Source organism: Acanthopagrus latus, chromosome 6 (assembly GCF_904848185.1).
Source record: "Acanthopagrus latus isolate v.2019 chromosome 6, fAcaLat1.1, whole genome shotgun sequence".
In the NCBI taxonomy this organism is placed as follows: Eukaryota; Metazoa; Chordata; class Actinopteri; order Spariformes; family Sparidae; genus Acanthopagrus; species Acanthopagrus latus.
This window is the reverse complement of record NC_051044.1, coordinates 23,430,318-23,457,819: the sequence shown is the minus strand read 5'-3', so window position 1 is coordinate 23,457,819 and position 27,502 is coordinate 23,430,318. Positions and strand designations below refer to the sequence as shown.

At 40.9% G+C, this 27,502-nt stretch overlaps 1 protein-coding gene across 2 annotated transcripts in view; it reads right to left on the bottom strand.

The window, feature by feature from the left end:
- slc2a9l2 (solute carrier family 2 member 9, like 2) overlaps window positions 1-26,128 on the bottom strand; it is a 102,042-nt gene extending 75,914 nt beyond the window's left edge. Inside the window, exons 1-6 of one of the 2 annotated variants that reach the window (XM_037100574.1) lie at window positions 25,968-26,128; window positions 18,584-18,672; window positions 13,268-13,369; window positions 8,834-8,994; window positions 4,252-4,376; window positions 2,354-2,499 (exon numbers count right to left, since the gene is read on the bottom strand). In XM_037100574.1, coding sequence (XP_036956469.1) covers window positions 2,354-2,499; window positions 4,252-4,376; window positions 8,834-8,994; window positions 13,268-13,369; window positions 18,584-18,655 — 606 coding nt within the window. In that variant the 5' untranslated portion in view covers window positions 18,656-18,672; window positions 25,968-26,128. Of the gene's footprint in view, window positions 1-2,353; window positions 2,500-4,251; window positions 4,377-8,833; window positions 8,995-13,267; window positions 13,370-18,583; window positions 18,673-22,301; window positions 22,372-25,967 lie in introns of those variants that run through there. The other variant, XM_037100573.1, reaches the window with a different exon arrangement.
- Window positions 26,129-27,502: the final 1,374 nt, after the last annotated feature.

Below are 27,502 nucleotides of genomic sequence, written 5' to 3'. Positions count from 1 at the left end.
CATAAATAATGTTTACTTGTGTAGGAAACTTCAGTTCTCTCTGGGCACTTTCCTAATTGTTTGTGTGATTATGAACAGAAATGAAATCACGTTCACTCACAAAGAGAGAAGCAATCAACTTCCCAACACAGTACAGTTCTCATGCAGAACTGTTTTCCAATACAATGCTCCAGTTACATCAGTGATAGATACATTTGGCCTAACTTCAGAAAAGCACTAAAAGGAATCCAAGGTCACCCTTGGGTGTAAAAGATAGACCAGCATGATTTAAATGCAGGATAGCAATTAAGTGGAAATCCAAGCAGTGAGCCAAAGTCAACAGAATGTACCAGAAGCACCGTGATCCGTATAATTGGCCCTCTTTTCATATTACACAACTAAGTTTGGTTTTATATGCTTTATGTCTATTGTATGTTTCAAAAGACAAACTGAAAATCTGGCACATGAATAATCACATTTCCATATGAAGGCTGGATCTGTCATGAGAAACACTCTGCAGTGGGCTGAGTCAATATGGTTTAACTGGTGGGCATAAAGAGGATTACATTTCCTCCAGGGCGCGACAAGGTTCGACTGAGAAGTCCTGCTGCTATCTTATTGAAATAAGGGGCAGATACCAATTAAAGTTTATCAGTCAAGTGGTTTAGGAAGACTTGTTGCTGGTTCTGCAAATTTCAAAAGCAGAATGGCAGGTCGCTCTCGTCATCAAGTGTGATCAGGAGTGTCTAGCTTTTCCCTCCAGTGCATCTACTACTATGAGCCCCAGCTGTAGAGTTCGAGAAGTCTCCTCCTCCTACACATGGCTTCATCAGCTCCTCTCGTCCTTGACATTTAAATCTCATTCTGATGTCACACATCATGATGAGGTTCTTGAAGTGGGGTGGCAGACTCACAGCAGTGAATCGGTGTGAAACTGAGGAGGTGATTAAGGACAGCTTTGCTATCATTGCCTGCACTGAAGCTACATCATTGTCACCAATCAGCAGCAGACAGGTGCCATTGTATTCCAACACTTCAGTCCAATAATGTGTCCTTTTTCTCATACACTGACGAGATTTTGAATCATTTTAAAAATCTATGGTCTCGGTCTCGGATGTGGACATTATGGATCTAGTTTTTAGCTGTTTAGCTGTTTTATGATATCATTTTCTTGCATTCTAATGAAGTGCGTGGAAGAGAGATGCATCAACTTTCTTATTCAGTTGATTGTTTGGGTCAATGAGATAGTGTTTTGTCCGCTGTCTGGAGTGTGCAAAATGATTTTTTAATGACATCATTAACACACTAATTGCTGGTCTTTATTATAGCTCATATAAAACCTCATGAGTTTTAAACGTGCAGTGCTGTATGTGTTCCTGGACAAACAAGACTTTACTTCTTCTGCAACAATAACATAAAAAGGGCCATAAACTTGAGTCATGTGTTTCTCCGCTGGGTACAGTCGGGTTTTCTGTGTGTGTGTGTGTGTGTGTGTGTGTGTGTGTGTGTGTGTGTGTGTGTGTGTGTGTGTGTGTGTGTGTGTGTGCGTGTGTGTGTGTGTGTGTGTGTGTGTGTGTGTGTGTGTGTGTGTGTGTGTCTTTGTGACCTCAACAACATCTTCTTTTCATCTGAGAGTAGGAGATTTAGTTTCCATAATCCAGGGCCTCTCTTATGTTCAGTGCATTTATTCCAGTGATAATAATCATAGCTGATTAGAGAGATTAGTCTAAAGGAATCCAAAAGGCAGTTTAACTGATCTGTCTGGTTTAGTCTTCACTTTGCATCTACAGTAGCAATTCCATTAAAGTCTTTATAGCACAACAGGCTTTTAGTAGATAATTGTTATTTTGTTTTCCTCTTCCTGTCCACTTTATCCTCTAAAATTGTAATAACGTCACACTTCTGTGCATCCTTTTGTTTTATGTTAAGCCATGTGTTTAGGGAGGAGGTTTTGATTTGACCTCAATATTTTGACAGAAAGTTGAACACCGAGGTCACAAAGGTCGAAATGGGCAAGTAATGTGCAAATATTATAAACATCCCCAAAAGCCCATGTCATTATTTTTTTATAAGTTGTTCACAATTCTATCCTTGCTTCTTGACCTCTAGTGCTTGTTTCCATCTCTCTTTATATTTTCTTTAACTAACCAAGGCATTTCCTTGTATCTGAAACCCTATTTTGGCAACAAACCAGATTCCAGATTGAAACTAACTTTGTTGCCCTTACTTGGATTTTTGTGACACTGAAAATGCACTGAAAAACGTAACTCTAGGCTTCATCCTTCATCATATCCCATTGAAAACCTATGTAACAGGAGAAATACTACTTACTCTATACATTTTCCAACAGTCTACAGTCTCTAGCCACACTGACCTGTCCCAGCAGCTCTGGCAGCCCCAGCACTTGCCCTGTGAACACTCCCAAGCAGATCAGGATAGAGTTGAACTGACCAATGGAACCTCTGATATGTTTTGGTGTTATCTCTCCCAGGTACATAGGAAGCACGCTGAGAGCGATACCTGTCAGAAAAAACAAAGAAATAAACATCATGCAATGGTTTGTGCCATGGAAAGGACAGAGGGGAGATTCATGTGTAATATGAAATATAAATGCACTGAAATGCTTTTTTAGAGAGGGAGAAAAGAAATCCACGTCTCTATGTCTGAATCTGTATCTATATCTATGTTGTTTTCCCTGGAAATTACAAGAGCCCAGGGAAACCAGCAGCCAACAATGTGCACCAACAGCATTCGACATGTGGCAACCATGTGAGAAACCTATTGGATTGTGTGGTAACGTTATGGGTCCCTTGATGGGTTGTGCATCAGAAAAGGTCAGCAGTGACAGAGCACTTGATCATCCGACAGCTCTTTGCACAAATCAATTACCATGGTTGAGAAACTGTGAACAAGTGATCGTGCTCTGCAGGTGTACTGGATGTTGTTTTTGGACACTTTCAGCCAAACAGAGATTTTATCTCACTCAAAGGACCTTTTTCACAACAACAGTCTTGGGGTAAAAACTGTGACTGGCACTCACATGATTGACTTGTATGGCTAGCCGGTTATACTAGCAGATCAGTGCAGTGCTCACAGTCAAAGTGTAGTGCAAAGCTGTACAGATCTACCAAGGCACCAAGGGGACAATTCAAGTGGGCATGTAGCAGAAGTTGCCAGGATATAATGTTAGCAGTTAATGTTTCTGCAAACCACAGAGAGGTGCAAGAGTGGCATTTGTACCAAACACGGTATATCAAGTATTATACGCTCATGAGCCACCTTTCCCATCAGGAGGTTGAGGGATGGTGGTTGTGTCATTAGAAGCAAACAAGGCTGCCAAACGGCTGACCGCAGTTGATGTCACACCATGGGGTGTTTTTAAGGACACCTGGGGACACTTCCAGCATTTGTGTTGGTTTTCACAAGAAGTCAGACCATCTCCAATCCGTGGTCGTCGCGACCAAAACTGGTATTTCAAGCCAAAACCGTGACTTTTCCTAACCCTAACCAAGTGGTAACCGATGTTGAGCACAGTGTTAAAAAGATTTGCAGAAATGTTCTTAGCTAGCATTCATTCTGACAATTGGCTTGCATACCAATATGAAGTTCACATCAACATGAGACTTACCTGAGGATTTAGGTAGCACTATTCAGGAGTTAAGAGCCAATCAGAGGAACACAACTGTTTATTTCACTTGATGAATTCAAGCATCTGCCTCACTGATTTTTGGTCACAACAGTGCGGGTCTGCCACAGGGACAGGGATGAATGAGCACTGATGATAACATCTATGTCTGTGATGAAGACGTGCATTCCTGGAAAAGTAATTCCTCAAAAATGGAAGTCTTGTTGCTTACTGATGAAGTAAACCCTCCGCAATATCCGACAACGCCCATTGATTTGTCTTATTCCCTGTGGTTGGATTGCAAGCTTCTAATATTCATCTTTGGGATTTTTACATCTTTGTCATTTCTTTTAACTTAGAAATAAAGAAAAGTTTGGGATTTCATTGGAAGATTCAGATAAAATATTAACTTTTTTGATTGATTCTGTGTGTTTAGTTTAGGGTACTTCAATATATGCCACTGATGGGGACCCAAGTCCAATACTGAGCACCACCACAATTAAACTCCTTCATGGGTAAGTTTTCTCCATGTAACATGATAATAAATTTCAAATAAAATTTGCCACCAAGGTCTGTGCTTGATCAGAAAATCAATAATTCCCTTTGAAACTATATAGTAACCATGGCATAATGCATGAAGAACTCACCCGAGTCTACTCCAATAATAAACCTGCCAACAATGAGCATCTCAAACGACTTTGCCGTCTCGCCCAGGGCCAGCAGCAGAGCAGCTATGACAGCAAAGCCGTTATTCAGCAGCAAGGTTCCCTTTCTGAAATCAAGAAGAAAATATGGTTGGAAAGAGAGACACAACCCCGAGCAGAGAACATCACTATAGGAACAGCTGGATAATGATCAAAAACAAAATTATATGAATCATGGCCCTTGTGCAGAGGTTGTTTATTCACTGCTATTTGTCAAAATGAGCAGGATCATTTATTTCTAGCATTCAAGTAACAAAAGATGGTCACAGCTGATGTCAGGAGTTTTGCAGCAAAAACTGGCAGAGGTGAGAATAGCCTTTATAAAAAGAATAATATGGAGCGCCATTCATGGCCGTGAGAGGATAAAGAGTGAATAGGTACTGCAGAAAAATTAATATGTACTGGTTGAAGGAGGCTGCTCATGACCAGTCAAGCTTCTTGTTGCTTTATGTCTGAGAAAAATTGATTACAGCTCAATTCAGAATATTCGTTATGTATTTAGAAGGCCTGAGAGGCACTTTATGTATATAAATATAGAGATACATACTACTTTAATCATGATGTGGGTGCAATGTCACTCTCAGCGCACTATTTATGAAGGCCGTGCTGACTCAGACTAACTGCGCATTGAATTGGCCTTCGTTCTCTCATCAAATCAAACCTTTGTAGATTTGCCTGAATCTCGAACTTTTGAAGGGAACGCCACAGAGCTATGTGGTTTGTTGGTAAGTTGTGACTGCAGGGTTCCATTGCCACGAACAGAGGAGCTTTCTCGTGCAATGTCATTAGTCAAAGAAATATGTGCTCTCCTGTTGATTCTGGTTGCTGCCGGTGTGATGCAGCAGCAGTGTGATCTGTCATCAGTCCTCACGCCTCACAAACAGTTATCGCCGATGGCTGTTTCACCTCTGCCTTATACACATGTCAAGGCCACATCGTTTCTCTGGTTGAAGCTATTTCTTACCATGATTTTTTTTCTAAATGATGGCCTTTTTCATGGCTTCTTTGTTCAGGTGAAAGGAGATGGGATAAGCAGATACACACTCTACCTACAGCGCTACTGGGGCGCCCCAAAAACAAGGATGTTTCACACCAAACTCAACAGCTGTCCGTGTCCTGCACTTTAACAAAAAACGTATGTTCTTATCGCTAGCACTTTAATCATAGCACTTACGCACTTAAGGTGTCTTTGATTAATGGCACCGACAATCCTCAGATGAGGGCTTGACAATTGCTTTTATTTATTCTATTTTTTTTTGTTACTGTATCAACAGTGATACGTCGGGGTTTCTATCTTGTGACAAATGTATCTATTGTAAGTCACTTTGGATGACACATCATAATTACCATTTTTTTAACATTCTGTCTTTATTGTGAAAAAATATTTCACCATCATGTTTTTTTTTTGTTTGTATGTTTTTTTAAAATGTACCTAAACCTGACTGGCAAACTTTTAATGAACCAGTTGGTCCCACTTTGAAATACTTTCCTCGTAAATTGCTCCATGTGTCCTTATCTGCGATAATATATTCAGCTCTTCTCCCTGACATCTGAATTTCAACCTTTTTCCAAGACACTGTGAAAAACTGCCAGCATGCCCCAAGATATCTTGCAGAGAATACGGAGCGAGAATGAATAATATGTTTCAGGCTCATTGAAACAGCGAGGAGCGCCACCTGAGAAAGCCAAGGTGACCCGCAAGGGCATCCTAATTTTCTCGAACGACTTCAAATAAAAGCTTCATAAGTCTCTCCCTGCTCAGAGAGTCAAAACCTCATCATTAGTCGATAATAGATTCTTTTGAATGTGTAATAATTCAGGGCACCGAGGTGATTCTGACGGTGCCTGAGTCTGTCCCTGTGGGGGAGAAGGGCGTACAGCTGTGCAGCACTTTACCAAGGTGGTGAAACACAGCTGGGCAGAAAGCTGAGAAACTCATCACAGAGGCTGAGAGATTGGATCTCACAGTGGAGAATAAGCTGTCAAACTGCAGCTGCTCAGTCTGAGGAAAATGCCTTTTTCAGTATCCCCCGACACATTTCTGTCTTTGGAAACCATCAAACACCATGTACAATAATTATGTCAAGTTACCCAAAATACAAAAATCCTCAGCTGTTTAACTTGTATGTAATTTATTTGTCCTTCCAGAATTAAAGGCAATATAACAATATACAAACATGTTTAAAATCAATGCCAAAAACCTGGTTTTAAATCTTAAGTATTTCTAAATTAACATTAGAAAAACTTTAGTCTGCACCAGAACACCTATCTCAGCCCTGTTTCCATCTTATTCCTCCTCTCTGCTCCTTCCATCAGCCACCTCTCTCTTCCCCCCTGCGTTTCTTTGCCATCATTGCCATTCCAACCATTGCTCCCAGCCGAGTTATGCATTTTGGATAGCTCAGTGGTTGAGTTAACAATAATACAAGGTATGGTTAGACTTTGTAAATAAAGCATGCTGACAAATAATTCCCATACGATGATGACCTGTCAGGACTTTCTGGACTGTCTGTTATTTGCGCTGTCAAACAGTCGCGGTTGGGATGAGCTGACATAACCTCCGCGACGAATGTACGTTGACTTAACGTGACGTAACTTAAAAGCAAAACAGTCTTGATTCTTGATCACATGCAGGAGCTAAACCCCAGACTCTGTAGAGTGTCCAGTCTACAGCCCACCTTGCCTCCGCCTGGCCTTTTCTTATTCTTATGAATAAATGATTCCTATTAATTCTTCATAAATGAATACATTCTGCATAAGGGAGGAAGTGATGCAAGAGGGGTAACTATCGGCAGCATGGGGCCACTGACCAGGCTGGCCAGTCCCCAGACTTTTATATCCAGCCCCTGCCCCACAGTTACCTGACCTTCCCTGCCTACTCTCCTACCTGTATCTGTCCAACTTTCCCTGATCAGTGTCACGGTACCTGCTAGCCTCTTTCCCCAGCCATTTGCTAGTTTGTATGTAACAGTCGCTATGTCGTTTACTAACCGAAACTACCCGTTCCTACCTGCACCTGCCTGAAAGCCTCACAGGGGGTAACTAATAACTGACTTGAATGGCACCAGTCTGTCTGCATCTTGATCTTTGTTCTCTTTGCATCACACTCACAAAATCGTGACAGGGTGTCTCACAAGCAAACAACCTCGCATGTGTCCTCAGATTTTGAGCCAGATGTTACAAAACACAGACCGGCTAACAGAAGTATGTGAAATCACCTATAAGCCAGTGAGAAAAGCGAGGACAAGAGCACACATATGGACGTGACTCAGGCAAAACAGCCCAAAAACTGTACACAGCTGATCGGCAAAAAAATTACTAAATCGTTTAAACAAGTAATTTAGAAAAATGACTGTGCCACTATCAGATAGCATGCTCAGACATACTGCCGCAGGACTGATCCGCAATCACTTAATTGGATCATCTCACAGTCTTCCTCACAGTCTCAACTAGCAATGAATGCTTTCAGACTAACAAGCTTGCTAATTTTTTTTGTTGATGTTGTTGTTGCTGTTTCAGAACTACTGTACTGATCAAGAGTGCTTCTTGTGTAAGCCCATGGCAAATCCATAAGAGTAAATAAGACCGGCAAACAGGGATTCCTTGAAGAGCAAAGTCACAACCGGCTCTTGCCATGCTCTATAACTGTAAGTGCCTATGTACATGGAGAACTCCCGCATTACCCGCACTGCGCTAATGGTCTCAGACAGTGATTAAGATACTGTCAGGGGGAGAAGAAAGAGGATATGGAGGGTGACAAAGGAAAGTGAGAGCTGAGAGCCTGACACAGAAAACAGAGAGCGCACCGCAGCATGGTTTCCTAAGCATCTAAAAGAAGGAGCAGGAAATGAATAATGTATGTGTATATGTCACGTACTGGGATGAAGGTAAACCTTGTCAAGTGTTTCCACCAAGCCGGGAAGAGCAGTGTACAGCAGGGAAGTGTCGCTATTGGAAAATGTTTGTCACAGTTAAGTGGTAAAACACTTTACAAGCCTATGCAAGGCCAACTGTCCCTGGACCTATATTTGATGGCTCTTGTTTTAGATTAAAATACGGTAATAGATTACATACTGTATATATGTATGAATTAGACAATGCACAGTGATTTGGAAATATCTTACTCTCGGATCATTCCCTACACCAAGGAGGTTGTGTTTTCACCGTGTGTTAGTTCTCAGTTGTTTTTTGGTTTGTCAGCAGGATTAGACAAAAACTGCAGAACAGATAGTCAATGATGATCATTTTAGGAAAAGAAGCTATTTTAAGCCAAAGCGTGATGTTTTCCGAAACCACTACCCACGTAGTTTTCGTCCCCAATGTGACCATAACCTTAACATCTGATCCTCTGAACTGAAGCTGTGCCAGAGGGCATTACCGTTGTGATGTGCCTGAGCTGAAAGTCAGCTTCAGGAAGCTACTTACCTGATTTAATGATTCAGGTCCCAAGGCTGATACAACTGTAGGAGAATCATTCATCTGTGTTCAACAAGAATTAATTATGAGTTCACGCGCGTCGACTCACCTTCCCAGCACTCTGATGATAGAAGAGACTGACAGCGCTCCGAGAAGGCCTCCGATGGCGAAGATGGACACAGTGATGGACCAGAGGAGGGTGGCTGTCTCTGCTGCAATGGGCTCCCCGTATCTCTCGATCCATGTCTTATTGTAGAAAGCTTTAATGAACTGTGACGCACAAGAGATGACTTTAATTGTCATCATTCATCAATTGGAAGGTGAATGATTACATGGTTCACATTTTTCATGAAACTTTAAAGGCCAAACATCACAATCCATATGTAAAAAAAAACAACTGAGAACAGACTGGATCTTCCCATCATGCAGTGCATCATGTTGAAATTTACCAACATGAAAAAAATACCGTCAAGGAAGGAGTTCTAATTCATCTGTGGAGCTGTTGCATAGCAGAGGATCATATGTGGTGTTCGAACTACATCATTATCAAATCGTGCCATGATAACAATTTCTGGCAACCCTGATCAGAGTGCATAGAGAAAAACTATATGGATTGAGCTAATGTTGATGAATAAGGTGTTTAAACCATTGAGACCCACGCTGGCTGCTCAGGGTTATGAAATAGAAAAGCTCATGAATTATTGAACCAGCTGAGGTAATTTTTTAAAGAAGAGGGGTCACAGCCTCCACTGGTTTCTAAAGGCTTTTCAATGCCTTTATTGTTATTATTTTATTATTTATTTTTATTCATTGCAGTTCAGGCAGCTAATTATCACAGAAGAGAGTTATGATCATTATGCGAAGCTGTCGGTCAGAGCAACACACCAAGCTCTCTCATTCACCTGTAACTTCCAGCGGTAAAATGTGCCACTGCAGTAATCTGCTGAAACAGTGCAGACATGCTGCAGGTCAGTAATCAGACTTATTCTTTCCCTATCCAGACTTTTGTACCAAAGGTTTAAAACGATCTGAATTTTAAATTCAAAATCACAACACAGAAATGCCAGGGATATAGAGGTGTATTGCATTTTGATGTTGTTTTTCATTAAATTATGACACTGACATTGTTTGTTTGAATTTAGGCATCAGAAATCTTCTACAACTTTCATCCGAGGTCGACAGCACAAAGGCTGGAGATTATCTCATTGCAAATTTTTAGATTCAACTCTTAAGCTGTGCTAGCTGAGGTGTTCAGCCTTTCCGGCCATTCCACCCAAATTAGTGGGTCTATACAGTATTTTTTACATGTGGATACACCTGCTAAAAAAAATTTCCCAGTTTCTAAAGTCATGAATTCACCAGAATTGGCTAACAATAGACCCAATGGGAAATAAGTGTCTGTAAAACAGTGGATACATTCTTTAAAGCTTCACAACCCCAGGGGAAATTATTTGTTTCACAGAATTTGAGCCAAAATCTAGAAGAAGAGCCACAGGATTAAATCATTTTATCCCCATTTTGCTAAACCGGAAGTTAGTCTGCTCTGTCTTTGATCCAGATACTGTCATTCTGAGAAGTCAAGCTTATTTTGGCCTCAAAACACCACTGAGCAGTTTTCATACGACTGAGCAGGGCTCGGTGTCAGGTTCAAGCGCACTTCGAATGAAATCATCTTGATTATAAAGATGAATCACCACCTGACATGACCTTTTGTTTGATCCCTCCCCTCTGCCGTCTTAACAATACGACATGTATGGAGTCTTGTCAGGTACATGTTTAAAAGCTAATCAGAAACAACTCTGACTGGGTAAATCCAGTTTCCCAGTTAAGAACTCGTAAACTCTGTGGCTAATCTTCCCTTCACCTTCCCAATGATTGATAGTAGATCCAGAATCGACTGGTCTCTCTGCTAGAGGCAAAAAAAAAAAAACATCTATACTCCTATACTCCAGAATGAGTAGGTGTTTGCTGACATTTCATGCCTGAGATCTAAAACACCACAAGTTATCAGAATTTAATGGCCATGCATTTTTTGATACTGTTTTCAGTGTTCATTTACCCACTGCAGCTACACTTACAGTTTGGCTGGCTGTCTGAGGCCTGCTGTGCGTAGCAGAAACTGAATGTTACCTGACAGAGTTTATGTGCCATCTGTAGAAATTATTGTGATTTTAGTGGATTGCTATCAAAGTGGTTAATTAAATGATTTGAGCTTCGGCGGTGTCCTAATCTTTGTAGTACTCATGCACAGTCATTCACACTGGTCCTTAATGATTTACATCCCCATGTTGGCAAAACTACAGAAAAACTGGAAAGACGCTTGCTCATTTATTTTGCATGAATTTTTGTAAAGACAGCAGGAGCAGCGGCAGACCCCTGCAGTGTCGGAGAGGGGCCAGCAAGCGCTTAATGACCAACTTGTTTGTTAGATGAGCAGAAGCTATAAAGGAGAATAACCAACAGGGAATCGCTAAACATACATGGACGTGTGAATCAGTTGCAGAAGCACAGTGGGAATTTTACGAGAGCAATGGAATTAATGAGAAACGGCTTGGCTGTAGATAAGTGATAAGTGTGTATTGAAGATTGGGATCTTGTGCAAAAAAAAAAAAAACAAGCAATCTGTCTTTGATCATCAAAAGTTTGCAATGCATAAAGAACATTTTTACCGGCCGAGCTGAAACGGCGATCTGATGGAATATTTGTGCTACTTAAAGCTTTAAAGTTGGCGCATTCTGATGGAAATGTTTCAGTCTTAAATGACGCAACTTTTGTGAATCCTTGAAATCCAGAAAGAATCTACAGCATCAGTTTTGTGATGATGTTTCCCAATCACAATTGATCAAACATCTTAAGAGACTTTTCTAGAGAGTGCTTTTATCAACTACCACAACTCCTACTGCTGTCCATGGTGCTGATGACAGAGAATATACTTCAAGGTAACTTGCCAAATAAATCTCCCTTGGTCCATGCATCCAGCAAAAGGCAAAAGTGTTTAGAAGGAAAAAAACTTTTATACTTGGAATAGTTGAGCATGTAAAAGAGATGTTATGTCCTAAATTGCTCTCATAATTCACATTCCTGGGGGAGCTCAGCTAAAGACAATAAAGTTAGACTGATCAAGGCGGACCTTCAAGTAGTAAACCCCCCAAAAATTTCTGTTTCTATTGTTGATGTCAATCTGTCATTATCACTGATATATTGATGCATTTAGGAAACATCTCTCAATCTTAAGAATCTCTCAATAGCCTAGAGAGAGAGAGAGAGAGAGAGAGAGAGAGAGAGAGAGAGAGAGAGAGAGAGAGAGAGAGAAAGAAAGAAAGAAAGAAAAGCAGAGCATTAAAATAAACTTTACTTCGTTTCACCATAGTCTTGCACATAATAATCTTATATAACCTCATGTAGATACATCACCTCACCATGCATCCTGCAAACAATATTAAAGTCTTTGGTTCATTTGCCTCCAAAAGGAATGTGAACACTGTCCAGAGCACCACCAGCTTGTGGCTCTTCAGCTACAAGCTGGTGGTGCTCATACGATGTTTGTCCACAGGGGGAGCCAGAATCAAATTAAAAAGTTCCTCATAGCTGCTTTAATATTAACCTTTTTAAGACTGATTCATTTTATAGTTCTTTCTATTTACATTGGAGCCACAGCTTCCCTTGCATGCTTTGATTTATGTTTGAATGCAGGACTTCTACACGTAGTGGAGCATTTTTACATTGTGGTTACAAGTATTGGCATAGGAATTTAATAGTTTTGAATTCAGAAATCAATGTATGGTAGAGAACATGTCAGATCGGAGAAGAGGGGAGCAGGTCTTTAACTTTTGTTAGTATTAGAACAGGTCAGGAAGTTATATGAGGGGCAGTTCTCTTCACCTGAGGTGTTTACAGGTGGGTAGATAGGATGACATTCACAGTCCACTTAAACATCACAGGGTCACTGCCCTGGGTAAGGCAAGACCAGCACAAACATCAGGGGGCCTTTGTTTGGGGAAGGAGTAATTAACAATGGTAAAATATGTAACCATTGTATTTAAGTCAGAAACATCTGAAAGATTGCAGAGACCACTGTGGGCCTTCTCTCCATGTATCAAAAACATCTGATTCATAGCACTGAGCCTGAAATTCTCCGGTGAATTAGCAAATCTCTACCTCGACAAGGAGTACTTCCTTTACATTAGCACGCATCAGTATTCTTTTCACACCACTGCTCTGTTGAATTTGTATGCACACACTGTGAAACCTTTAACCCAGCAGTCCTGTGTTAGGCAGACGCAAGATCTGTGTTGAGAGTAGAAATAAAAAGCACTTCATGATGGGGTTTAATATAATGAAGACATTGTTTCTATGCTGGTGAACAGGTGCTTTTTACACAATCACTCAAGAACAAGAGACGAAGCTAACGTCATTAGCTCTGCTCCTGAAGCAACGTCTTAGTGAGATGTTTATTGATTGCTAGCAGTGTTAACAAAGCAAGAGAAATCAATGGTGGTTCTGTACAAACGGTCCTGCGAGACAATTTAACAGTCTGACTCACCAAAGCAGGGGCGTTGACCACGGAGAGGTTGTAGCCGTAAATGAAAGAAGAGCCCAGGGCACCGAAGAAGGCTGCACTCAGCAGACAGGCTGTGACCGGCTCCTAACAAGAGGACACATATAACAAACACGCAGGTTTATTCATACTGGTCATACAAACTTAAGAGCAAGTACAGTAAGAGCATTTGTGTGGCGTCACACTGATAGTCATCAATTTCAAGGGGATTCAGGTATCTAGGCCAGGAAACTGGGTTATTTCCCTCACTTTGCCCGGGTTGTCTCACTGCTTAAGCAACAGATAGTACCAACACAGCGTCAACAGAAGCAAAGATAAGGTAAGACCACTGGTACAAAACGATAGAAGCAGTTGTTATCCAAGGTCTCTCTGAACAGCAAGACCTTGTACAGTCAACAATGTTCCAAACATGTTGAGGAGGCACGTAACTGATCATTAGGAAAGAATAACTGGAATTATACAACATCAAATGAAGGATTCTCTGTTTGAGTAGCTAGTGCAGTTACAATTATAAATCATAAACTGTGTGCACCAGACAGAACAACAGACCACAGTTGGAGAAACCATAAAGTTTTTCCCACATGTGTCACAAGAGAAAAGGCCAGAAAGTCATGAAATTCAGGCCCTAGGAACAATGAATGAGTTTAAATTTGATGGCACACTGCTAATTAGATCATGAGAGGTCCTCTGAGTGCGAATTTGACATTTAGGCCAGAAGATGGTGCTGAGTAATTGTGGAATGGGTTCATACTCTGGGGAACATTAATGTGTTTTCATATAGAGCCTGGAAATTTGGTCTGATATGACTGAATAAAGTCTAAAAGAAGCACTAATCGAGCTGAATGAGTTAAATGAATGAATACTCTACCTTAATTCCATGGTAATATAAACAGTGTTGTTGTACGCTGCTATGGACCAAACTACAGACGAACCAACAAAGAATTTGTTCATTCAAAGCATGCGCAATTGTATGCATTTGGAAAACAAATACGACTCACAGTTTCAGACTTTCAGGTTATTAGAAGTGTAAAAACAGACTTCCATCCATATTATAAAATTATGGTAAATAAACTGAAAAATGTTTTTAGATATTTTTAGCTATTTTAGTGACATAGCTCGAGGGATGGTACTTTTGGGATCCCCAGATTTTTTTGCCACCCCGTCTGTGAGTGTATGAGACCGTCGGCCCTTGTTGATTGCTTTTGGGCCAATTGCATGCATAGAAACAGTGGCGGAGCCCATTGGCGAGAGAAATCACTTTGATTGAATGTTCAGCTGAGTGAATCAGTGCCAGAGAGGAGGAACAGAAGGAGAAAGGGAAAGCCCTTTGAACGTGCACTGTAATATCCAAGACCTCATCCATTTTGTGCATTTCTCCTCTCGCAAGTGCCATGATACATGGTTATATTAGTGAGAGTGGTGTTTAAAAAAGCACAAATTTAACAAAACAACGGTTTGAAAGTTAAATACAGACTACTGCCACCCGGTGGTATGGCGAGGTAATTCCTTTCATGCAGGAACAGAACATGCAAGTTAGCTTGTTGTCTGCTCTAGTCGTGGTGGTGGCAAACTAGGCAGTCCTTCGAGCGTGTGCTCAACACTCAACAGGTTTAACAGGCTATCGTAAGCATCATGGCTCATGACAGGCTGTAACATGGACATGTACATTATGAACAGAAAAACGAAAATGCTGGAATACATTTCTGCCTCCGCCAGTGAGGGACTAAGCACACGCTCGACGGATTGACTAGTTTGGTCTAGCTACCGGAGGACACGGATGTCAACAAACCGGTATGTGGCTACTTGCACAAACACACTGTTTTAACTACTTTCTTATTCATTTTGAGTCATACACGCTATAGTGCTGTGTTGTAAGGTGTCTGCTGATGTTGCATTACACAGTGTAAAGTTCTGACCCCATGCTGTTAGCTGTCAATGCTAACTCTCCATTCACGGAGCCCTGTAATGGTTGGACCAAATGTGTTCGCGTCTTCAGTACTGGCAAGTCAAGGGTAGCTTGAGCAATGAAGCTGCATGATTAAATCGACTGAAATCCTCCTTTAACAATCAAAGTACTGCTAAGGAGTTCACACATTTTCTTTGATTTTAGGCAAAACAAAATATAATGATGCTGATTTTCTGTTCGTCTTTGAAAAAGTGGTGAGTTTTAGATTCCTAAAGGGAGTTATTACAGCCTCCCTGAATCAGTCTTGATACATAAACACTCTCCAGTATGAGTCTTGCACACTGTTAAGTTTGTGAAGGACAAAGAACTTCTGTATGCACAGCATCAATCTAGACCTTACGCTGAGAGGCCACAGGCTGCAGCAAGAACCTGGAGGTAGCAGGGAGAGGCCGTGGGTTAAGGCTACAGAAGTGCAAGATGAAGGCAAAGTTAAGGACTGCTGTAGAGCTCACAATAATTAGAACGTGGATGTTATCAGCCAAAAAAATGTAGTGGAGCATAAGAAGGTACAGTTCATCCGAGGCGTCTCAACACCTCAGCAGTGAGAGGTCTAATTGAATTGTACGTGCTGAATTAGGCACTTCAGGCTACGGGCAGGCTCTGCGTGGAGGTTTAGCATACGGCTGACACTGAATGGCCTATAAAATCTGATATGGTCCGTTCAATTTTTCCTTGAAAATGGAACCACATCTGAATGAGAAGGCTGGGTTGAGCAGGTCGAGGCCAAACAGAGCTAAAGCAGGTGCTGAATGTGAGAGTGGAAAAGCGTGGCTGCCCACCGTACATTCCTATAGTAACGGTTCTGTGTTTATTCATTTCTAACAGACCGCCAACAGTGAGAAATCTTGCAAACAGCACCAGCAGTTAGTCCATATAAAGTGGTTTTGTGTGTGACATCTATGCTGTTTCTGCCCATGCTTATTTATTCCTTTCAGAATTGAATAGCTTTGATGATAGTACGCTTCCAATAAGTCCTTGTTATGCGTGCCCCACGGGAGCTCCTTTACTGCACTTGCTGCGCGTGATGATTGATTCCCGAGACTCAGCTTAAAAGCCTGATGATACATTTTGAAAAAGGCATGATTGTGTCATCAGGAGGTCAGAGCACCAACAAGAGGAGGTTATTCAAAGGTGCCGGTCTCCAAGACGAATGGACAAGAATGGATAAAGAATCTGTTTCTTCATGCGGAAATCCATGTACGCTCATATTTTCATATTTTGCAACATATGCGGAAACAATACATCAATACAGTGGCGGACTCACCAGTGCTTGAGGGACGGGGGCGAAAGAAATGAAAAGGGCGCCAGCTGTGGGGCACCCTATGGGGCACTTCAGCACATTTGTCCACTGGAAGGGCGCCCTTGAGGGCACTTTATCATGTTTATGATGAGCCTGTTGTTAGCTCTAAGGAAAAGCACAGCACAGTTTTGCAATCCCTGCACATAGTTCAGAAACCCATGTGCAGGGATTTCCACATCATTATTTTTTGCCATGTGAGCCTTTAGGGGCCCCACATAAATTAAGAAGTTCAGGAGGGGAGAAGTCACGTTCCTTATTTTGAAACTTAAAAGACATGAGGCAGTATTTGCTTTGTTCCAGGTCCACCTTTTGGATTTTGCTAATTTGTCCAGGGCAGTAATGGACTCACAGGCAATAAAGACCACAAAAGTGCCTTCCAGGATGTCACCATGGTAGATGGTAGAAAACAAGATGAGGTGCCATCTGTGGTGGCCCTAATGTCCAAAGAGAACGAGATACAGTGCCCTTTCCAGTAGATGAACTTTGCATTGTTTAGTTGTTGTTTCTTTTTTTTTCCCACCACTGCCCCTCACATAGCATCGAGCCTGTCACTAGGGATGTGTGTCTGTGTATTGCACACATTGGTCATGGAACGAGCGCAGACAAGCCCCTCTCATCACTGAGGAGGAGAAAAATGAAATGTTCCGTGGGGAAAATGTCAAATCTATAAATTATTAAACATCTGCCGGGTTGAATGAAACAACAGAAATAGAATGGAGATAAGACGATGAAAGGGAGAGTACAAAAAAGAAAAATCATGTTTAATTCATTCTATGACCTGGTTGGAGATAAAGAGAAAAAAATGTTTTTGCAGTCAATTAAACTTTACATTATTTAACTTGCTGTATTATTAATTCATGCATCCAATCATATCTTTCACGTTTGATTTCTTACTTGTGAAATTCAGCACTTAAGGGAGATTTAAAATGTGTCCCTCTCACACCTCTGGAAGGATGTAACACTCACTTTGTGCACCTATGCATTCTATTCATCATACTTCTACTGAGGACGACAGGTATTAAAAAAACAGTCTATGAATATATTCCTGTTTGAGAAATGTGTTTCATGTTTTCACGATGTTAATGATGCTCTTCGCATTTACAGAACTGTGTGAAAATGTGTTTGTCAGCATAAACACACAGTAAGCAAAACACTTCATGTGAGTGATTTATTGAGTTAGTGGGCACCACCTTCGCTGACATTAGTACTTCATTGTTGTTGCTGAATTGAATCAATTATGTGTGGAGTACAGCGGGGCAGTACCAGAGCAGATGAAGCTGTATGGAAAGGTCTCCGCTGGGACCTTAGTGATTTAGCCCAGTTGGAACCTGCAGCTCAAGATCGTCCTTTGGAAAATCAGAAACCATCAGGCTGTGTTATCTTTGATGAGAGCCTTATTGTTGAGGAGAAGGAGGCTCTCTATAAACCTGGAATTGCAGGGGCCGCCTGGGTCAAAGAAATAACTGTAACGCTTGTATCGCCAGTGCGTGTGAGGGAATTGGGTCTTACTTCATGAAAAGTCATCACTGAATCATTTTTTTAGACATGAGTGACTACAGAAATAAAGTTTCTTTCACGTGTTTTTTAACAACCCAGTCTCACATAAAAATGTATAATAGCTACGCTGGTCCACAGGGCAAAATGTAATAGTTTCACAATAATGGCTCTTAAATCGGGAGATGTCTGCATTTCTTTTGACCTATTCTTTTCTATTGCCTCTGCTCAATTCACATGACCGTCATCAGAAATACGCATGTTTTTTTTCATAATCCTCGATTAGTGAATGTATGTGGTCTTTAGTTTTTTTAGGTTTTCAAAAAATTATTGCCAGTTTGCCAGGAACCTCTTATCTTATCTTAGAGTATAAACCACTCTGGTTAATGAAGATGACAAGACAGCGACTACCAGTACCTTCTAACAGCCTTGACCTGCAGAGGCCTGTGAGAACAGGACTATCAGTTGGTCTAATTTCACACACCACAAAAGATGTCATTTCAGGACACACACCTCGCCCTGGTGTTCTGACAACACTGACCTGCTCACAGCTCTTATTTCCAGGGTCGCCTGTCTTGTGGTCAGCCGGGTTGTCCTCCTGTAGCTTGCCCATGTTAATGTTCCAGCGTCCTTAAATGACAAGTTCACATCAGGTCAGACATCTAGTTAATACAGAATGTGTCACAGGAAGACAAGACATGTTTCATGACAAAGAAGGGGGAAGTGGAGTTTATGAGTGAGCGAGACATGTGCTGAGGAGGAAACGACAGTGCCTCAATGTGCTGACAGGCAACACGGGCACTGGTGCAAACACACAGGATTACAGGTCACAGCTCGGTCACAAGTTTAGGATTTAAATATAAGACAAAGGCAACACGGTCAAGTCAGTTTGCTAACATGCTCAAATTTTCACGCGTAGTTAACTCAGTACTGTCTCACAGTATAGGACCTGGTGGTCAAATATAATAGATAGAAAATTAAAAGCCTGAGTGTGACACCTAGTGGTTATAAGGGTAGTGACACACAGAAGTTCAGAGACATCATCCTAAAAAAATGCCGAAATTGTAATGAAATCTGGTGTTCAACTTAATGTCAATTCACACCAGACACAGGCGGCACAGGGCATCGGACTGTATTTTATGCTCGAGGAAACAATAAATGTTTAAAATCGAGGTCTCAGGATTCTCAACTATAAGAAGATAACGTCCAGGCATTTTACACAAAGCTGATTTGAGTCAGTGACCTTACCACACGGTTAACGTGGTAGATCCCTGAGTCCTAAGGAGCAGGATTAAAAACATTCACTATTACATAACTTACTACATATGACAACTATTTGATTAAACCACTCTGTGATTTTTGGATCAGCAACTCTTATGTCTAATCTGGATACTCAAGTTGTTTAAGCGTTAATTGCCATTTATACAAATACCAGTTATCAGATCATTGTTATTATGTTATGGTGCTTATCCAAAGCTTTTGCAGTCTAATTTGCTGTACAAACTAAATCAGTCCAAACAGTTCTTTCCTCCATTCTTTGCTAATGAAGCTGTATTATCAACATAGTTCATATAAAGATCAAGAATTATATCAAGCATTTCCTTCCTGAGCTCAAAAGTTCATCCTTACCCTTCAAAAGGTACACTGCGTAGTTTTTAATCAGAAGAGAAAGATCTTCACTGACTGAACCAACTGTCTTTGTTTCAAAGTTTGAATGAACTGACCAAACAAACTGACTTTACTGACCTTTATACTGTTTCACTGTGTTTACATTTGGTGGACGCCGCCACCTTTTCTAGCTCCAAACAGTGTTCTTGGGGCCTCATGTTCTTCGGAGAACAGCTTGCTTATTCAGTTATGGAGTTGTTGTTATTACCTCATTATCATTCTAAATATTATTTATTCCCCAACACTACACAGTGGCCCTTTAAAGTGGTTTGACTGAAAATCTTCACACAAGGTCAAATCATTATGTGATGAGGTCTGTGTGTGACCGCTGGGCAAACCACATGTCCATGAAAATCTTGCACCTGTGTCACATACATTGGGTACATGAAATCCAACCGTAAGTATTCCAAGTACTCAATTCAACCTGAGAATGTGATCGTGCATGAAAGTCCCTTTAACCTAATTTGACATGTTGCAGAGGGGATGTTGACGTGTGGCTGTAGATGTAATGTTTGTTTAACTGTTTGGTTATTGGGAGCCAATGATATTGATGTATTGTTAGCTCTCTTTCATCTCTGTAATCTGTCCTCAACCTTGATGTTTAAAGATTAATTCAATTGGAAGGCTTCAGAGGCCCGTGCTTTGCAGAGGGATAACCAGTGCTTCAGCAGGTCAGTGTCAACAAGTTATTTGTTAAGTGGATTCCTTTCTCTAAGTATATCATATAATGATTTGACATCACTGTGTTTTTTACAAGTTTAAACTGTTCACTTGAATGTGTCGTGATGATGTCTGCACTAAGCATGCCAAAGGATGTTCTACTGACTTTCCATGTTAAATGAGTGGCACACAAACATGACAACAACAGGTGTACACCAAATTCTGCAGCGTACTAGGTTAACCCTATGGCCAATTTACTGAAAGAAGCAATCTTTAAGATTTGGCAATGGCTTTGGCATGCAGGATGCCTTTCCTGACCTAACCCTCGTGTCAGGGCATGTGTGTCCCCAGTGGCCGAAAGCAACCTCAGATCAGTGTCCAAGGAGACTTTGACATGTGGACGGGAGGCGGGGGTGAAACCTCCAGCCCTGTGATCAGCAGACAGCCACACCTCCTGAAGCTCCAGAGGACAGTTTGTTTTTGTTTTGTCTTTTGGACAGATTTTTGGCTTGCTCTTTGAGGAGAAAACAAAGAAAGAGTGTCATCCCTCCGCTGAAAGTCCCACACAAGACTAAAAACTGCTCCAAGTGATGGACGGCTCCTTTGAATGATACACCAAGTTATCACTGCTGCCTGACGCTGACGGACATTTGTTAAAACAGTATTGTAGTTACATAGAATAAGAACTGGCAAATGCAATAGTACAGTGTGCACGTGTTATGTAATCAGTTCTGTGAGATCAAAGTCATGTTATGCATAATCATTCATTCGGATGACAGAGACGTGTATACTGATAAAACGATAAAATCATTTTATAGGATACAATATATTTTCGATTACAGTCAATAAATAATAATAAATCATTAGACAGCCCTGCAATACAAAACACATGTATGCAGTAAAGAACATTACACACAAGGGAGCAGATGATTGCAGGTTTACAAATCAGATATATATCATTGTATTACTGTATCTACTTCTTTCTCATATTCCAGAGTAGAAGAACATCACCTTGCTGTTATACTTTCCTTGTATGATTTGGTGTCTTCCCTCTTACATGACAGTGAGCCCACAGCATTTTATATTGATTAACAGACAACTGATTAATCCAATCAACACAAGTGTGATGTTTTACCCAGGAACCCCATTGATTAATTAGCCTTTAGCTTTTTAGACAGTTGGGTACTGAGCATATGTAAATCAACCCAGACTCTGGGGCAGGGTCTCCAAGACGTCCACCCCCCTATTGCTGAGTCCAAAACTATTGACCCTGTCACCTGCATATCAGACTGACCAGAGAGTCACTCCGGTCAGAGAGCACTTTGCATCCCAGTCGTGAACTTCTGTCTCCGTGAACTAGCCACAGAATTGGATCTGTAACTCTCTGCCCCAGACAATGCAAACAAGACCCAATCAATCCTTTCCAGCTTCAAGCAGTGTTCTGGCGGCCTCATGTTCCTCTGAGAACTTGTATATTCAGTTATGGAAAAGATAAATATTACTGAGTTTGTGTTATTAACTCATCAACACGAAAACATTTTTAAAAAATACTGAATGTAGGTACAGCCCATTTAAAGTTGCATTTATGGTTCATTCATGATTCTGCATCACAGCGTAAGTCTAACACTATATTTAAAAAAGCGAGCTGGTTGTGAGGAAAGCCTTTCATTACAACAGACCACAGTGTAACAGAAGATGATCACAAAACCAGTGGGCCACAGAATGTCTGAACAAAATAATTGTTGTCGTATAGGTGTCAGCCCTATAAATGAAACTCCTTCAGCTCTAGGGGAAAAAAAACTGCTGAGAAAACTCACAGCCTATGTAGTAAAATACCAACAGACCATGACACTAAAAAAGAATGATGAAAATAAAAATAGTGCATTTCATATCAACACTGATTGAGAAGTATCGCTGCGGGGGACACTCACCGAAGTACAGGATGCCTATCCAACGATAACAAGACGATCACTGACCCAACACTGACTAGACCTGATGTTGGTAATAATACTGTAAAATGATTAACTTTAATGAGTCCCTCCCTCTCTCCCTGTCCCTGTCTCCCTTTGCCACCCCTACTCTGCAGGCAAGACAAACATTAACTGCTGTAAACCACAGCGCCGAGGGCTTCACCGTCCACTTACAATGATCACTAAACAAGAGGTGAAGAAGGAGATGTGGAGGTAATTTTAATACCTATCATTAAAATTAGAAGCAGTTACATGTTCAAAATCTGGGCACAATTTTCTGTCACTGTGTTCTGATATCTATATCTATATCTATATATATATATATATCTATATATCTATATATATATATATATATATATATATATATATATATATATATATATATATATATATATATATATATATATATATATATAGGGTTAGGGTTACCATGTAATTAAGTCTGTTAGTTGCTCTTGTCTGTCCTTTCCTTGTATTTACAGGAAAACCCTTCTCAGAGGCTGGTTTTGGCAGGCCTCTCGACCACACAGACGTCCTCAGGTTGATGACATCAGCGCAGGCCGGGTACCTTGATGTCCCCTTTATCTTATACTCCACTACAACTGAGAGGCAGATGTGCTTTGTATTCCACTACATTCATTTGTTTAGTACACTGTATTTTCAGCTACTCTGCAACACAATACAAAACTGTTCACCTTTCACATTCTGTTGATTTCAACGTTTTAAACTGAAATCCTTACATAGTGCATAGTCAAAGCACTGATATCCAGCAAGATGGTCCACACACTGATTTCCTAAATGGGGAACCTGTGGCACAATAACACAAGCTGATTAGCTAACCAGGGAGTGCTTATGTGCAGACTTTCTCATCAGCTGAAAATCTTGCATTCGTAGACCTTAAGCTGGTTAACGTCACACACCAGATGTGACCCACGTGCAGGGACCTTGAAACCAACGTTCCCCGGTCTTGTTTGAAGACCTTTCTCATAACCATCTCTTGAACATTAACTGATCTCTCTGTGGACACTGCTGTTAAGTCAATGTTACGAGAACCTGATGAAACACAAGGGTCTTGATGCTTGCGTATTGAGCACACTGACGTAAGCTGGGACAGACAGACCTCTGAGGGGATCGATAAGGCATCACGATTCAATGAACCCAGCCTTTTTCTTCTTCATGCAGGTTAGTCAGCAGTCAGACATGTGCAATGAGCAAACGTAAAGCAGTCCCGCTTCTTACCTCGAACAGTGTTTATATGATACATCATGCCACTGAGGAGTTGACATTTAAACGTTTTGGAGTGCTAACATACAGATACCATGCTGGAAGAGGTGTCTTGTTTCTCCTACCATAAAGACAATGGAGAGTGCCCGTCCAGCTCATCCATGCCGTCTATTGTTCCGCTGCATTCCTTGAGCTCGGGTAAGCATGAGCAACACGCCTTCATCCACACATTTGGACAAAGTCCGGAAAAGGTCCCAGGTCAGATGGAGTAACAACGGAACGGGGCTGTACTCTACCAGCTGCCAAGGTAACACACACCCAGCTCAGATTCACCCAAAGAAACACAGAGCACCGACTGCTAATCTCCTGATATTCGGAGGGACAGCGCCATGCCAGACACAGAGGAAGAGGTTCCCACTACCACTGGAGCCATTGCAGAAACACTACAGCTTGTGAGATAATGGTGTCACAAGAGCTTCAGTCTTCAATCCAAAAAAAAAAACTTACCTCGGGCTTTTTCTCCCATCAATGGCTGCTTTATTCTCCCTTGGCCTCACATTGACTATATTGTTGAAACTACTGCCAGGCAACTATCTATATTACTCTAACATGAGCCTTGTTTCTTCCATGTGTAAACTGCACAAGGGCGGACCCACAGCATCATAGATACCAGGCAAAAACATGACATAGTTTTAGTTTCATAGCTGCAGCACAGGGCTGGAGGACTGGGCAACTGAGGCCATGCATGGTGCACTTTGTGAACCGTGAACTGCCATGTGGGGAAGAGATATGAGCAATAAAGAAACTCGGTCAGTAAGATGAACACCCCCTCTGGGACACCTTTTCCCAACCCTGGAGTCTAGGTAACAGTGGTATTAGGTTTCCAAGGGTGCAGATAGACATCCAGTCAGTGGGGGAAAAGAAGCAGCAGGCAAACTGTGCAAAACAGTCGAGGTGACAAAAAAAAAGTCTTTCAGTGTAGAGTTACATCTGGATTTTAACCATGCACTGAGAACAAGTCGATGATAAATGAATAAATAAAGTTTGCTGTTTGTCTAACACATTTCCAAGAGTTTCTACTATCTATGTCTGCAACGTGGTCTGTTCCAGACTACATTAAGACAGTCACAAGTATTGCATCCTCTCACACAGTGTGCACAGTGTACACCGATAAACATTATGTTTTATTATCTGCAGCATTAAAGTTTACTGCCATATCACAACACCACCCACTCCACTGTATATTAAGCAGGGTTGGGTTATACCTGATAAGATGCGATCAGGATTACATGATAATGATTGATTAATAATATGTATCAATGTATAAATGGTAAATGCATATTTATTTCACTGTAAACAAGCAATGAAATGCTTTATAAACCAGTTGTTAGGTGCTTTATAATAAACAATCACTTGACGCTAATAATACTTTGTAAATGGTTCATAAATACTGTGTAGTTCTTCTATAAACATTATTTACTTAATGACATTTTTGTAATTTTTTTTAATTGCCTTATTTATACATGTTGCAGAATACACACAGTACGCCTGCAGTTTGTGAGTAATACAGCACAGTACGCTGAACGTGCAAAACCCATTTTGTTTGCATTGAAAAGGTTCTGAAAGATTATTCAAAAGTAAAAAAAAAAAAAAAAAGTGTTGTTTCAGTGTTTGAATAATCCAAAATTATGGATTGTGAAAATCAGCATGTAGTTTGCATTCTCTGTTTCAAAGTTACCTGATCCAACCCTGTCATGTTTTACTGCTGCAGTCCATCGCCCTTCAAACTGCAGTCAGCAGCTGTGTTAAACATTGACTTTCTCAGGCTTTCCCTTTCTCTGTATCATCCAGTCACCACAGACGACTGTCAGTGCTGTTGCAACTCTCTACGAACCTATGCTGAAAATGGGAAATGAAAGGGCTCCCAAATATGAACTTGATAGCAGAGACATCCCTTCTATAAAAATCAATTTGAGATTTAAAAAAAAAAAATAACAACAACAACAACTCACCGACCACAGTCAAGACTCTCGCCACATCCAAAATTGCAAATTGAACCAAAAGTGCAGCCGGGCACGTAATTGAAAAAGACACCATGATCACATGAGAACTAGCTGGCTAATTTAATTTACTGGAACTGGACATGAACCTATGGTGGTTGGATCCACAGCGAGTGCTGCAGGAGGCAACACTTTCATGCCCTGTGTTCAGACGATGTGGTCTAATAAACACTGTTCAATAACATGCTCACGAGGATGATTTTCTGACTGCAGTTTTTAAAAAGCTGACATTACTGAAGGTTTCCATCTCGCAGTGACTGCATCAAGCCTAACATCAAGTCAACTGCCTCTCTTACAACACATTTACATGACAGAACCACATGAATGCGTATGATCCTCTTACCCTTTTATCTCCTCGACAGGTTGCTCTGACGTTACTTATTCCATCATATGGTGTGTCAGGCAAATTGTTCACTTTTCTGCTGCTTCTTCCGATAGAAGCGCTGACGGAAACATGTTGCCATACTGCATATCCAGTGACCGTTTCACCCTCTTACCTGCGGTGCGTGCGGAGAGAGGGGTAACTCTGGTTAACCATTATCAGTTTCAGCAGACTGTGTCCGTAAACAGTGGAAGAAATGCAACTCCTCTATTTTTTCTTCTACCAAAATATTTTACTGACCTCCCTCTTCTCTGAAGCAGCAGGACTGCAGGAAAAAAAAAACTGGACTTGGACTCTTGTTTTGCCCATTTTCTTGCAAGTGACTCAGACTTAGTCAGTTCTGTCAATGAAGAACCATGGATATTGTAAGTGTGTCTCTTTTCTCTTGTCTGTGTACTTGTCAGCATAAACCTAGTATTTGTTAGGTGTAATGTTGGTAGGTATATATCTAACCACAAAAAACATCAACTGGAAGCCTCTTTTTTTGTGGGATAAATAAAGCCAAGCTTAATCTTCCAGTCTTCCATCAGTATGAGCGTAAGTAGTTGGCTCATCATCACCAGGCTGTAATCACATTTGAGTTTTAAAAAAGGAAAATCAGACAGAATCAAAGGAATCAGGTGAGACTCGTCCCTTCGTGCTGATTATTTAGTGCAGAAAAGGGGAAAATATTCTATCTTTAGAATTTAGTAGAGTCATTGAAATGGCTCGGATGACTCTTAATGTTAGCTCTATCCCATTGTTACTTGGAAACAAGTGTGTTGTGTGAACTTAATTAAATCATATAAATGTTGCATTTACATGGTTGTGTGATAGCCCCTTGGCTGGGAAACGTATTAATGTGACTCCCTATTGGTTTTTACCCTGAACAACTTGTGACCAAGGCAAACATCATTATGTTCCTCCCAAATGTCAAAGATGTCCAGGAAAAGGAAAATGTCCGAAAATCCAGTGGAAGCTGTGTGATGTCATTCATGAGGACAGTCAGCATTTAAATAGCAAACACCCCTGCAGTGACTCTTTTACATGTACTTTTAACTGTGCACCAAATGTATATTTTATACTGCTATGAATGAAATGTAATCAATAAAAGGCATCAATAATTGCTAGATGATTCCAGTCATTTTGTATTTTCAGTGAATTAAACATTGACCCGGCCAAGACTATATACATCTGTTAATTGTGGTATATGATTCCCATTGAATGGATAAGAGTGAATCACTGCACATAAAACATCTGACTTGTTTCTTAAGAGGAAAATCTGGGGGATCCAATGGCCCCAGACCATTAAAGTATTTCTAAGAGTAACATTTTGAATACTTCTCTCATTCAAGTATGCTCTCTATGACTGTTTCCTAAAAATGGAGACAGAAAGAGGGACATTAAAAGCTCCATCACAGTGAAGTCTTGGAAAGTGTTAAGAAGCTCTCTCATCCTTTCACCACTACTGATAATCACCGACGGTTCAATCCATCCTGAACGCGATGAAATTCATT